Source organism: Gallus gallus, chromosome W, assembly GCF_016699485.2.
Source record: "Gallus gallus isolate bGalGal1 chromosome W, bGalGal1.mat.broiler.GRCg7b, whole genome shotgun sequence".
Taxonomy (NCBI): domain Eukaryota; kingdom Metazoa; phylum Chordata; class Aves; order Galliformes; family Phasianidae; genus Gallus; species Gallus gallus.
In genome coordinates, this window is record NC_052571.1 from 2248533 (window position 1) to 2263250 (window position 14718).

At 42.3% G+C, this 14718-nt stretch overlaps 1 protein-coding gene across 3 annotated transcripts in view; it reads right to left on the minus strand.

The window, feature by feature from the left end:
- LOC100858742 overlaps nt 1–14718 on the minus strand; it is a 215506-nt gene that overhangs the window by 119365 nt on the left and 81423 nt on the right. Inside the window, exons 2-3 of one of the 3 annotated variants that reach the window (XM_040655208.2) lie at nt 13696–14436; nt 6342–6808 (exon numbers count right to left, since the gene is read on the minus strand). In XM_040655208.2, coding sequence (XP_040511142.1) covers nt 6375–6808; nt 13696–14436 — 1175 coding nt within the window. In that variant the 3' untranslated portion in view covers nt 6342–6374. Of the gene's footprint in view, nt 1–6341; nt 6809–13695; nt 14442–14718 lie in introns of those variants that run through there. The other 2 variants (XM_040655209.2, XM_040655207.1) reach the window with 2 other exon arrangements.

The window sequence follows — 14718 nt, forward strand, 5'->3', positions numbered from 1 at the left end:
TATTTCGAAGTAGGGACAATGGGGCCAATAGTGTGTCACCTGATAGCAGAGAAGCTCGCCAATTGGGTGGCATTGCTAGGGACTCAGCCATTGACAGAGGTATTAGTACATGCCAGAAGCAGGCCTTCACCCTCTGGAAGCGGATGTTGTTAGCTGTAAAAGGAAGATACCCCTTTAAAGACAATTTGATGCCTGAGAAAAAGAAATGGACTGATGGAAAAAGGCATCTGTTATTTGAGAGGATGTGCTGTGGTGTAAATGTTACATAGTCCCAGTTTCATTCCTGACGAGCCAGATCAAGAGCATGATCCTGAGAGAGTCAGGTGTACACCAAATATGTGGCGTATATTCACAAAGACTGCACCAGAAAGGTATGCCAGCAATGTATGGCAGAGGGGAAAGAAGACCCCTTGTAAATGAGCTGATTAATAAACTTCAAGACTTGGAGTTACATTTAACCCCTCTACGAGCTTGTGTTTCAGCCATTACAAAAGTAGCTGAAAAACTGACACAACTGAGGGCAATCAAGGAGATATAATAGACAAACTGTCTAGTATGTGTAATGCTGATGAATCCATGGTGGTATCAGATACATCAGATGGGAACCAGGATTCCCAAAACAGCCTACTGGAGGGGCTGATCAAATTGGATTCCTCCCAACCTGCATCATCCAACGTCTCAGCTATCAAAAGATAACCAGCTGCTCGTGCAAATGACAACAATAGGACTACATCATGTTTTGCCTTGTGGCGTTACCTGCGTGACCATGGAGAATATATGAAGAAGTGGCATAAAAAACCCACTCCTCCACTTCAAGCACAGATAAAAGAATTACAAGACAGATCAACCACCAAGGTGAAGTCCTCCAACAGGGTGATTGCTCCAGTTGCTGCAGAACACAGCAATAGCCGTAAAAACGACAGAGGTAACAAATAGAGGGGCCCTGCCCCCAGCCAGGGGATCTATGTTCTGTATCCAGAAAGGGATAATAGAGTGTATTGGACTGTGTGGATTCGATGGCCGGGCACATCAGAACCACAGAAATATAAGGCACTGGTGGACACTGGCGCACAGTGCACTCAAATGCCCTTGAGTCACCAAGGGAAAAAATCCACTTATATTCATGGCGTGACTGGGGGTTCCCATGATTTGGCTATGATGGAGGCCAAAATAAGTCTTACTGGTAAAGACTGGCAAAAGCAACCAATGGTGAGTGGCCCAGGGATTCCCTGTATACTTGGTATTAATTACCTCAGAAGGGGATATTTCAAGGATCCTAAGGGGTACCAATGGGCCTTTGGAATAGCTGCATTCCTGCAGCATATGCATGCCACACAAATTATATGCATATAATTATATTATGTATATAATTATATTACATGCCAGCAAATTTTCTGCAGCATGTGGATGCCACAGAAACAAAGAGGACTGTGTGCAATGGACTGTGAGTGTGCTGAATTTCTTTGTTTAAATGATTATCAAGTTTCTCAACAGAAGGAACAAATAACTCAACGACAAGTGACGTATCTGGGATAGGAGATTACAGCTGGACTTTGAACCTTAAGGACTGCCAGGAAAGAAGCCATCTGCCAAACCCCTGAGCCACAAAGTGCCAAGGAACTCCGTACATTCTCAGGAATGACAGGAGGGTGCCAACTGTGGATACACAGCTACGGACTGTTGGTAAAGCCCCTTCATGAAGTGAGTAAGAGTTGGCCAGAGTGGTTGAGGGCGGTGGCTGCACTACTGCACAGTATTCAAGAAGCCTGTAAATCTACACTAGGCCAAAGAATAACAGTTTTAATATCTGATACAATGTCTACTGTATTGGAGGTAAAAGGGGGGCACTGGCTCTCACCCCCAGAGGTTTCTGAAATACCAGGCCATCCTGATAGAGCAGGATGATGCAGAAATAACTGTAACTAATACTGTCAACCCAGCATCTTTCCTTAGAGGAACTCCTGGAGAACCAGTATTTCATGACTGCTTTGGAACAACTGAAGCTATGGACTGTTACCAGTCGGACCTGAAAGATGAATCCTTAGAAGACGCAGAAGACACGGAGCTTACTGATGGAAGCAGTTTTGTGTGACAAGAAAACCAAATAAGTCTTACTGGTAAAGACTGGCAAAAGCAACCAATTGTGACTGGTCCAGGGACTCCCTGTGTACTTGGTACTGATTACCTCAGAAGGGGATATTTCAAGGATACTAAGGGGTACCAATGGGCCTTTGGAATAGCTGCTGAAGACACGGAAGGTGTTAAGCAGCTGTCTGCTGTGCCTGGCCTGTCAGAAGATCTGTCTGTTGTGGGGTTTCTATGAGTGAAAAAGCAGCAGATACCGACTGCTACTAAAACGGTGCACAGACGGCAGTACCGCACCAACAGGGACTCCTTGCTCCCCATTCATAAGTTGATTCGTCAACTAGAGAGTCAGGGAGTGATCAGCAAAACTCACTCACCTTTCAACTGTCCCATATGGCCAGTGAGTATAGCCAGTGGAGAATGGAGTCTGACAGTAGACTACCGTGGCCTGAATGAAGTCACATCCCCGCTGAGTGCTGCTGTGCCGGACATGTTAGAACTCCAATATGAAATGGAGTCAAAAGCAGCCAAGTGGTATGCCAACACTGACGTTGCTAATGCCTTCTTTTCCATTCCTTTGGCCACAGAATGTAAGCTGCAATTTGCTTTCACCTGGAGGGGCATTCAGTATACCTGGAATCATTTGCCCCAGGGGCGGAAACATAGTCCAACCATTTGCCATGGGTTGATCCAAGCTGCACTTACACAGGGCAGTGCTCCTGAGCACATACAATACACTGATGACATTATTGTGTGGGGCAATACAGCAAGGGAAGTTTTTGAAAAAGGAGAGCAGATAATCCAGATCCTTCTGCGTGCTGGCTACGCTATTAAGCGAAGCAAAGTGAAAAGACCTGCCCAGGAGATTCAGTTATTAGGTATAAAGTGACAAGATGGACGTCATCACATCCCAACCGATGTGATCAGCAAAATCACTGCCTTGTCTCCGCCAACTAATGAGAAATAGCCACAATCTTTTATGGGCGGAGTGGGCTTTTGGAGAATGCATGTTCCAAGCTATAGCCTCACTGTAAGTCCCCATTAACGGGTGACGCAAAAGAAGTATAATTTTATATGGGGTCCTGAACAGCAGCAGGCTTTTGAGCAGATTAAGCAGGAGATAGCCCTTGCCGTGGCCCTGGGGCCAGTACGGACGGAACAGGATGTAAAGAACATCCTCTACACTGCTGCTGGAGAGAAAGGTCCCACCTGGAGTTTGTGGAAAAGAGCCGCAGGAGAGACCCGAGGCTGACCCCTGGGATTCTGGAGTCGGGCCTACAGGGGGTCTGAAGAGCACTACACTCCAACCGAGAAGGAGATCTTAGCTGCGTATGAGGGGGTTCGAGCTGCTTCTGAAGTAGTTGGTACTGAAACGCAGCTCCATCTAGCACCTCGATTGCCAGTGTTGAACTGGATGTTCAAGGGAAAGGTTCCCTCTACCCATTGTGCTACTGATGCCACATGGAGCAAGTGGATTGCACTGATTACACAATGAGCTCAGATGGGGAACCTCAGCCGTCCTGGAATCTTAGAGGTGATCATGGACTGGCCTGAAGGTAAAAGGTTTGGAACATCAGCCGCAGAAGAGTTATTGCGTGCTAAAGGGGCCCCACCGTACAATGAACTACCAGAAAATGAGAAGAAATATGCCCTGTTCACAGATGGATCGTGTCGTATTGTGGGGAAGCATCGCAGATGGAAAGCTGCTGTGTGGAACCCCACACGGCAAGTTGAAGAGGCCACTGAAGGAAAAGGAGAATCAAGTCAGTTCGCAGAGGTAAAGGCTATCCACCTGGCCTTAGATGTTGCTGAACGGGAGAGGTGGCCAATGCTTTATCTTTATACTGACTCATGGATGGTGTCAAATGCCTTATGGGGGTGGTTACAGCAGTGGGAGCAAAATAACTGGCAGAGGGGTAAACCTATTTGGGCTGCTGAACTGTGGAAAGACATTGCTGCCCGAATAAAGAATGTGACTGTAAAGGTGCATCACGTAGATGCTCATGTGCCCAAGAGTCGGGCTACTGAAGAACAACAAAACAACCATCAGGTAGATCGAGCTGCCAGAATTGAGGTGGCTCAAAGAGACTTGGCCTGGCAGAACAAGACTGAATTATTTCTAGCTCGGTAGGCCCATGAAACTTTGGGTCATCAAGGAAGAGATGCAACATATAAGTGGACTAGAGACCGAGGGGTGGACTTAACTATGGACACTATTGCACAAGTTATTCATGACTGTGAAACGTGCCATAATTAAACAAGCTAAGAGGATGAAATCTCTCTGGGAGGAAGGGCGATGGCAAAAGTATAAATATGGGGAGGCGTGGCAGGTTGATTATATCACCTTGCCACGATCTTGCAATGGTAAGCATTATGTGTTTGCCATGGTGGAAGCAACCACTGGGTGGCTTGAAACATAAGCAGTACCCTATGCTACTGCCGAAACCACCATATTGGATCTCAAGAAATGAGTACTGTGGAGACATGGCACCCCATAAACAATTGAATCAGATAATGGGACTCATTTCAAAAATTCTCTTATAAATACTTGGGCCAAAGATAATGGCATTGAATGGATTTATCATATCCCCTATCATGCACCAGCTTCTGGTAAAATTGAACGATACAATGGGTTGTTAAAAACTATGCTGAAAGCAATGGGTGGTGGAACATTTAAGCACTGGGAGAAGCATTTGGCAGAAGCCACCTGGTTGGTCAACACTTGAGGATCCATCAATCGCCATGGTCCTGCCAGCTCCCTACATACTGTAGAGGGTGATAAGGTCCCTGTAGTACATGTAAAGAGCATGTTGGAATACGTGGTTTGGGTGTTTCTTGCTTCTGGGAAGGGCAAACCTCTCCATGAGACTGTTTTTGCCCAGGGACCTGGGTCCACTTGGTGGGTGATGCAGAAAGATTGGGAATGTTCAATGTGTGCCACAAGGGAATTGGATGATGGGAGAGCGGAATCAGTAATTCCATGTATATATATTTAAATGTGTGTGCGTGTTTTTAATGATTGTTAATTATATTTTGTTTGTATGTATTAAGTATGATGTCGTGATGTAGAATGTGGGGTGGAATGTCATGGTGTTATGATTTTTGGTTACTGGTATTCAACATCCTAACATCATGTAGTGCACTGGGAATTAGAGTTAATGCTTTAGTTCCGGATACCTGTCCAGAAGAGAAGAAGAAGTACATTCCCCAGGGGGCTTTGAGGTCAGAGAGAAGGTGTAACCTCTGGCAAAGTCACCTGATTTCTGTTTCTTCTTTCCCTTGGCTCTCTTCCCAACCGCCTGCATCGCCTCTGCACTACTGTAAGGCCTATGGCTTTCAGATACTCTTTCTCTTATTATATTTGATTCAGTAGCTTCAATTCTTATTGTATTATTGTGTGCTATCTTGCATTCCGATACCGTATTTAGTAAATTAGTTTGTTTCTTCTCAGATCATTGCCACTGTTTTTAAGTATTTTGGGGTCCCCTGTCTCCCTTTTCCAGAGGCATGGATTTTGTGAAAATCCCTCATCCCCGCTAGTCACAGAACTGGACCGAACCAGCTCGTAAACCGTTGACAGCCATATGCGATACAGCAGTGACATTAATAAAAACTCTGGACAGAAAATGAGCGACTAAATGGGAGAGAAAAAAAAAATTGTGCACAGTGGTTATGTATAGCTAAATCTTTAGGATAAGCTTATTTATTACTTCGGCCTAAAATGGAAGAAGAAAGACTAATGTGTGCTATATTCATACTGAAGAACTTGGGAGTGAACAGAGTTGAGGAAATGTTGTGGGTCCCTATTTAATCTAGTTCTCTAGAGTATGTGTTTGAATATAAAACTTCTTTCCTTATATAAATGTGTTAACATGCAAGGAGAACATTTAAATGAATAGTCTAAATGTTCCTATTGTAACAAACATAGCTCTATTACTTTTGGGGTATTTAAACAAGGATTCTGAATTATATTTTCCAAAGTCAGGTGATGAAAGCCTACGGTATTTCTACACCCACCCCCTCCCTTTAAAGGTGTTTTTTGCATGTGCTGGCACATGCACATAGGTATGTTGTGTTGTTTTGGGCTTTTGTTTTCTTTTTAAACTACATATATCGTCTTTATAAATTAAAATAAATAAATTAAAATAAATACCATGGTAATCAAACCCAAAAGAGAAAAACAAATATATATGAAGAGAAAAGCAAACTTTGTTTTTAGCATAATCCAAAGTAACATTAAGATTGCAAAGATAGGATATATATATACTTGTAAGTTTATTCAGATCAGGCTATGCACTATTCCCATTCTCTGGAAAGACAGGTAGAGAACTGTTATTAAAAGTTGCTGGAAACTCTAGCATAGCATCAACATTTTGATAGCCCACATAAGAGTTGAACGACTGCTGAGAAAGTACTTGGCTATCAGACACCTGCATGAACGCCCCTGATTGTGTGGTAGGGGGAACTCTTTGGCCAACTAGTTGCATTTTAGGTTCTGTGGGCTCCAGTTGCTGCTTGCTTTCTTCATCTGTGTCAAGACGAGTTAGCTTTTCTATCCACATACGAAATTTCTCCTCTGTCTGCCTCTGCATCTCAGCAAAGCAGTTCATGGCCTCTTCCAGGACATTGCCTATGCAGTTCCTATCCCACACGGTGTCCCTGTCAAGCAATCCTGGAATTTCCCTGGTCGCTCCTCCAGATCCCTCAGCACGACTGAAGCCAGCTTTAAAGACATTGAGGCCATTTGATAAGATATCATTAAGATCATCATATTGTTTAAGACTCAAGAAAACAAACTTTTCTAATTATGTCCTTTGGATATGACACCACGGAGGAATTAGCAAATATCAAATTAACCAACATTATTAACATCAAATAACATTTTACACTCACTGAGGTTATAATAGATTTTGGCTTCAAAATTATTTTCATTCTAGAATTCTCAGACGATTCTGTCATAAAGATCTAATTTGTTTTATAAACCAAATTAGTCTAATTTCCTTGCAATTTCAGTTTTGATTTCAACGGAAGGTATCTAAAACATCATACAACATTCCAGAGTTTTACTTCCATTAAGCTATGGTCCAATACACTATTGTTTAATTGATAAACCTGAATAATTATACATATTTTACTTAGATACCTGAACCCATTAAAAACATACACACAAGCTCAAAGACACATGAACACTGTGATGATACATGAGGTGAAAGCAACTTCTGTCAGGTCTGATAGGAAAACACAACTACATCACAGGAATAATCCACAGAACATGTCAGAGTGATGATGCTGATGCCAACAGCAAGCCTCACACCAACCAAAGTGAGCCCTTCATCTTGAGAGTCACCAGCCGGCCATGCATCATTTCTCACATTACTTCTTTGAGTCAATGCAAAAAACAGACTGGGCATAGCTGGAAGGAAATTGTTCTTCCATCCTGAACAAAATGACTTTGGCATTATCAGGAAGAACTTCAGCAGCAAGAAGACAAAGCCATCCTCATTATCTTACTCTACTTGTCAAAAAAAAAAAAAAAAAAAAAAAAAAAAAGGCAGTAGTATCTATATTTTTAAGTTCAATCCAAAATCATAGAATAATAGAATCATAGAATGGCTTGGGTTGGAAGGAACCTCAAGGATCATCAAGACCCAACCCCCCTGCCACATGCAGAGCCACCAACCTCCATATCTAATACTAGACCAGGCTGCCCAGGGCTGCATCCAACCTGGCCTTGAACACCTCCAGGGACGGGGCATCCACAACCTCTTCGAGCAGCCGGTTCCAGCACCTTACCACTCACATTGTAAAGAACTTTCCCCTGATATCCAACCTAAAGCTTCCCTCCTTCAACTTAAAAACATTTCCCCTTGTCCTGCCATTGTCTACCTTTGTAAAGAGTTGACTTCCCTCCTGTTTATAGGCGCTAAAAGGCTGCAATTAGGTCACCCTGTAGCTTTCTTTTCTCCAGGCTGAACAAACCCAGCTCTCTCAGCCTGTCTTCGTAGGGGAGGTCCTCCAGCCCCGTAATCATGTTTGTGGCCCTCCTCTGGACCCTCTCCAACAGCTCCCTGTCTTTCTTGTATTGGGGGCCCCAGACCTGGACGCAGTACTCCAGACGGGGCCTCACAAGGGAAGAGTAGAGAGGGGCAATCACCTCCCTGTCCCTGCTGGCCATCCCTCTTCTGATGGAGCCCAGGATACCATTTGCTTTCCAAACTGCAAGAGCACACTTCCTCTAGGAAGCAACAAAACCCCAAGAACACTGAGCTTTGCATCCATTTGAGAGATAATAAACAATTCTTGCACATGCTGTCTTAACACATGAACATTACCTAAGGAAACTCCAGAAGGAAACAAGCATCACATTCAACTACACAAAGCAGTTGTCTAAACCAACAATATACGAGTAATATGTAAACAAGAAACTTGTGGGATGCTCTCATTTAAGATTAATAGGAAATATCCAAAGAATGAGAGAAATCATTGCACAACACTATGCAAAGAATTACTAATAAAAGCATAAGGCACTAATTCTTTATTGGGTTTGCACTGTATACACAAAATTACAGTATAACTTAAACAATACACTCTTTTTCTTTAAAAAGGTATACATAAATCCTTCAGTAACAGCTAAACAAAGCCTAGGATTATTCTCTTTTTATTTTCAAGCCAGAGCAATGCTACCACACGAGGGCCAGAGATTTTCTATTACAAAACCTTCTTTTGAAGTCTTCCCTTATCTGTTTGCCTGTCAGATAGGCTGGAAATTCACAGCCTGTTCACAATGAACAGGGACATGCACAGAGAGATCAGGTTGCCCAGGGCCTGGTCCAGCCCCACCTTGAAAGTCTCTAGGGATGGGGCATCAACCACATCTCTAGGCAACCTGTTCCAGCGTCTCACCACCCTCACTGTAAAAGATTTTTTCCTTATATCTAACCTAAATCTCCCCTCATTGAGCTTGAAGCCATTTCCCCTTGTTCTATCGCCACAGACCCTGCTAAAGAGTCTGTCCCCTTCTTTCCTGTAGCTCCCCTTTAGATACTGAAAGGCCGCTATCAGGTCACCTCGGAGCCTTCTCTTCTCCAGGCTGAACAGCCCCAGCTCCTTCAGCATGTCCTTGTAGGAAAGGTGTTCCATCCCTTGAATCATTTCTGTGGCCCTCCTCTGGATGCGCTCCAACAGGTCTATGTCTCTCCTGTACTGAGGACTCCACATCTGGACGCAGTACTCCAGGTGAGGCCTCACCAGCGCAGAGTAGAGGGGCAGGATCACCTTCCTCGCCCTGCTGGCCATGCTTCTTTTGATGCAGCCCAGGATACAGTTGGCTTTCTGGGATGCGAGGGCACATTGCTGGCTCATGACCAGCTTGCCAGCCACTAGTACCCCCAGGTCTTTTTCGGCAGGGCTGTGCTCAGTCCTTTCATCCTCCAGCTTGTATTGGTAGTGAGGATAGCCTCAACCCAGGTGCAAGATCTTGCACTTGGATTTGTTGAACCTCATGAGGTTTGCCTGGGCCTACTGCTCAAGCCTGTCTAGGTCCCTCTGGATGGCATCCTGTCCCTCTGGTGTGTTGACTGCACCCTACAGCTTGGTGTCATCAGCAAACTTGCTGAGGATGCACTTGACCCCACTGGCAATATCACTGATGAAGATATTAAAGAGTATCGGTCTCAGCACTGACTCCTGAGGGACACCACTCACCACTGATCTCCATCCAGACACTGAGCCATTGACCACCACTCTCTGGACTTGATCCTGCAGCCAGTTCTTTGTCCATTGAACAGTCCACCCATCAAATCCATATCTTTCCAATTTGGAGAGAAGGATGTTGTGGGGTACCGTGTCAAAGGCCTTACTGAAGTCCACATAGATGACAACAGTGGCTCTTCCCTTTCCATTGATGCAGTGACATCATCATATAAGGCCACTAGGTCGGTCAAGCAGGATTTGCCCTTAGTGAAGCCATGCTGGTTCTCCTGTATCACCTCCCTGCCTTCCATGTGCCTTAGTATAACTTTCAGGAGGACCTGCTCCATAATCTTTCCCAGCAGAGAGGTGAGACTGATAGGATGGTAGTTCCCAGGGTCATCCCTTTTACCCTTTTTAAAAATGAGTGTGATGTTGCCTTTTTTCCAGTCACCAGGGACTTCACCTGATTGCCACGACTTTTCAAATATCTTTGAGAGTGGCTTGGCAACTACATCAGCTTATTCCCCCAGGGCTCTGGGATGCATCCCATTGGGACCCGTAAGACTTGTGGATATTCAGGTTCCTCAGGTGGTCACGAACCTGATCTTTGCTTACAGTGGGAGGGACGTTGCTTCCCTAATCCCGCCCTACCAAACCAAATATCTGAGGGCTGTGCTATCTTTCAATAGCAGCAAGTCTAGCAGAACTTATTTCAGGACTCAAAGGCCATCTTATACCCAAAGTGAATACTATCTAGTATTTGTTGAAGAATGGTAAAATCCTAAATGCCAACAAAGAGGCTAAATCATTAAGAATAAAAAAAAATATATTCTTCATCTGCAATAATTCTAAAAACATTGCACTGAATGAAATAAAGAGACAAAACTTATAACTGCTCAGAAAAGTGAAAAAATTCTCAGTGGTATCCATGAAGTTTAGATTGAACCTGTTTGTTCATATTTAACTTGGCACCATATAATCAATTCAGAGTAACACATATTGTGCTTAGCTTTTACTATGCCGCCAATTAGATCTCAGCTCTTTACTTTTCAGTCTTTGTGGAGAAGAAAAACAAGTAAGAGCATTTTAATGAAGCTCAGCAGAGAGAACTGACTCACTGAACAACTGCTCAGTTTATAACTTCACCACATGCACAACAAAATGAAACTAATAATACTACATCTGTTCACGAGATCATTATGCATTTCACTGAACATCTTCCTTACACTACTAATCTATCCTAAAGAATTTCAGAACCAGCCATGTGGATGGTTTGAAAAAAACTATGACTACGCTATTAAAATGGAAGTGGTTTAGTGACAAAAAACTACTGTATTCTCAAATGTGACACTTTAATTTTCAGACCACACATGCAAACTGTCTTCTGTAATAAGTTTCGTGGAAAGTTAAGCGTTAAAGTACGTATAGCCTTTGTATATGAAGGCCATATTAAAACAACTGTTGCTAAAAGTTTTAGAGCATCTCTGTTGGAAAAGCTAGTTTCTAGACAACAGATCAGTTTGAAATTCAATACCAAAAATAAGCCATATTGAGGCAGTAACAAACATTGTTGCTGAGGTGTCCAAATGTAGTAAGACAAAGGGAAACACAAACTCTTCTGCATCAAGGTGTACAGACTTCTGAAAAAGTAAATGGAAATGCTTTCTCATGCTTATGTCCCGACAGATAGATGTGTTGCAGTTTCTTAACAACAAAATTCAAGTATGAAGTTAGACATGAAGTCTACTATTACATTTTGTCTTTGTGCAGAGGATACACAGGGACTGAATTGCCAGGAATGCTTTTTGTTACTCTGTATTACTTTCTAACTAATTGTTCATTCCCTAAATTGTGAGACTGTTAAGGGCCTAGTGCTAAGCACACTAAAAATGCTTTCTATTCATAAAGTTAACTTCAGCTAAGCTCTTTGCCAGGTCCAAGTAGAGGGATCACAGATGGCACATGGACCTGTCACTGCAATGGAGCACTGGGAGTCCCTGTCAGGCACAGCTCTACTGCATCTGTGAAGACCATGATGTTTTATTAACCCAAAAGTAGCACAGGATGCTTTTTAGGCCACCCTTGTCCTTACATCTATAGTGAATGTTTTTCTCTTGTACTAAGAGCCTGTTTCCCACAAACCAAAGTTGTTTTTGGTTAAATGAAAACTGCAATCTGGCAAGTATGGATTGAGCCTAATTCCAAAAGGAAAGCTCAGAAGTGTTAATGTCTTATATGTAATTTAGGATCTGGTGAATGATAGGAGCTATAAAATGATAATAAAGGTCACTGTTCTCAAGGATGATTTTTGCACACATATTGCTAAACCCAGGTAAAATTATGCCTTGGTTTAATAATCATTACATTTACAGCTGTACATGTACCATCTACTACAGTGGTATGTTTTCACTACACATCTCTCACAGCAAGACCTAGAGCTCAAATAATGAAAAGCCTATTGACACAGAAAAGTAGCCAAGAGTGATTTCAGATCTCAGCAGTGTAAGTCAGAAATCTAGCAAATATAAAAATACTATGTGGTACCTTTCTGAGTCACAAGGTTCTTTATGACTTTATAAAACATAAAAAGAATATACTCTGGAGGATTTTGTTAGGGTATTTTGGGAGTGGAGGGGATAACCTGTCCTGAAACTCAATGAAAGGAAGTTTTCCTCCATGTGTTTTAAGTTAAGACTTAATTGCTCAGCAAAGTGTAAATATAGTTGATAAAAAGGCATAAAGCTATGAAAGCTAGAAGTTTGACTAGCTACTAAACTGGTGAAATTATTTTTAGAGCATCTATTAAAAGTTTACTGCATAATAATTATGGGAAGAATATGCCTTTCCCAGACTTCCTTTGTATAATCTACTTCCTAGCAATATGTGGGATAAATGCCACTTCTCATGGTGACGGAATCAATCACCATAATCAAGCCAGCTCAAACAGTGACCATTATTTGTAAAAACTGATGCAAAAGGCAAAATGTAATGTAACCCAGTAAAAATTGGCAAACAAAAACATTTAATTTTATGTGATTTTATTTTTGATTGCTATATGATGATGATGGTTCTATGGTATAGTATTCTGCAAGAGTAGTTCACACAAAATCCTGTCCATGGCACTTGAGCTAATAAAACAACAAAAGACTCAGCAGACAAGAAACTTGAAGAATTCATCTTTCTTTCACTAATAAAATCATAAGAAGGTCCCTATAATTTGATGTTTCCAATTTTTTAGCATGGAAGTCAGAAATTTAAAAATATAGAATTTATAGATCCTATGACTTAGGAAAATGGTAACAACTTCGTCTAAAATACTTCAAATTTAGATTTGGAAACATCTCGAGCACCTAAACAAATTCATATTTATATCAAAAAATAGGTACCAGTTGTAATCTGCAAGAATTTGCAGTAAGGCTAAGCAGGTTTGTCATGCACTGAAATGGAGAGCTGAAAGCACAGCATAAGTGCAATAGTGAATAGGGCCTTACCGGAACACAGGCAAGAGGTAGCCATGTTATTTCAAAGGCAGCTTCAGAGCTGTGGTCTTAATATATTAAAGCAAAGCTGGCCACTTATCTTAAGAATGCATTTATTAGATTATCACCATCTGTTGGTATTTAACAGCACTGATAGGAATTCATATAAACTTAAAAAGAAAAAGATCTGAAAATTCCAGAACTCAAAGATAGTTCTTCCTCCAATTAACCATTTCTATGATTTGTTGGTATGCAAAACTACACTGAAACCTCAGAAAAGATTTTAAAATTTGCCCAAATCTTGTTAATATACTGCAATCTTCAAATTTAAATAGAGCTGTAGTTCTGGTTTTTCTCAAGTGTTACTCATCGAATTTAACATGACAGTTGAGAAACAGTATCAGATGTGTTATAGTTCAGTTTAAAAAACATCCTCTACCTGGTATCTCTGCAGTGATGGTCTTGCTTCTCACTGAAACCTCTTCATCATGAGATGAACTCGTGCTTGAGTCACACGTCAGGTCACTATCACTGGTACTGCTGTCCTGCAGCAGGCTGTACTTCTTGCGAGCAGCTGCTTCCCGTTTCTGCCTTAACAGACGGATCCTTTCTCTGTGCTTTTGACTTCGGTGACCTTTTACCTTGGTAACTCGATCATTCTGCTTATCACTAGACTGTCGGTTTTTCTTGGCAGCCATTGTTGAAGTCTCACTTTCGGACCTGGATCGCCTGGATTTCCTCCCAACTGCAGCCCTGGAGATCCCAGAAGGGTCCCCCTCTACAGCAGCTTCAGCTTGACAGGGCTCATTCTCTTCTGTGGAAGACAATGTATCTGAGTCAGCCATATGGCCACTGGAAGAAGGAGAAAGCATGCAAGGATTATAAGAGTCACTCTCATAAACTTGACCATCCGTTGCCTTATCGCTCTCTGCAGATGCTAGCTGAGATTCTGAAGAGTCTCGTCTCAGTTCCATCAGTAAGCAAGGCATCAATGACAGCGCTGCAGAGTCTGATGCATTGTGCATGTAGTCTTTCTGAGTATGTGTCTTCAGTTCTACAGGACCATCTTCATCAGGAACTGTCTCTTGCTTCTCAGAAGCCTTTGGTGGAACTTCTGAATTCACAAGTGCTTCTGCTTTTCTGACTGCCTCCATCTTCATTTCAGAACACGAAGGTCCTCCTGGTCTCAAAGCACAGAACACATGGTCTGAGACTGGGTAAGCTAGATATGGTTTTCAGCAATACAGCAGCCTGCACAAGAACAGAACAGTAAGAATAATTTACCCAAGTAACTCACTCAGTCCAAATCTTCAGAGTATTACCTAATCAACTTGTTGCTTTTGGTCAGTATGGCTCAGTATCATATTGCTTTTTTTCTGTTTACTTTTTTCTAGTGAACTCGTCCTGTTACACCAATCTATTCCTCCTTTTTTACGCACATATGAAAGATAGCACTGGAATC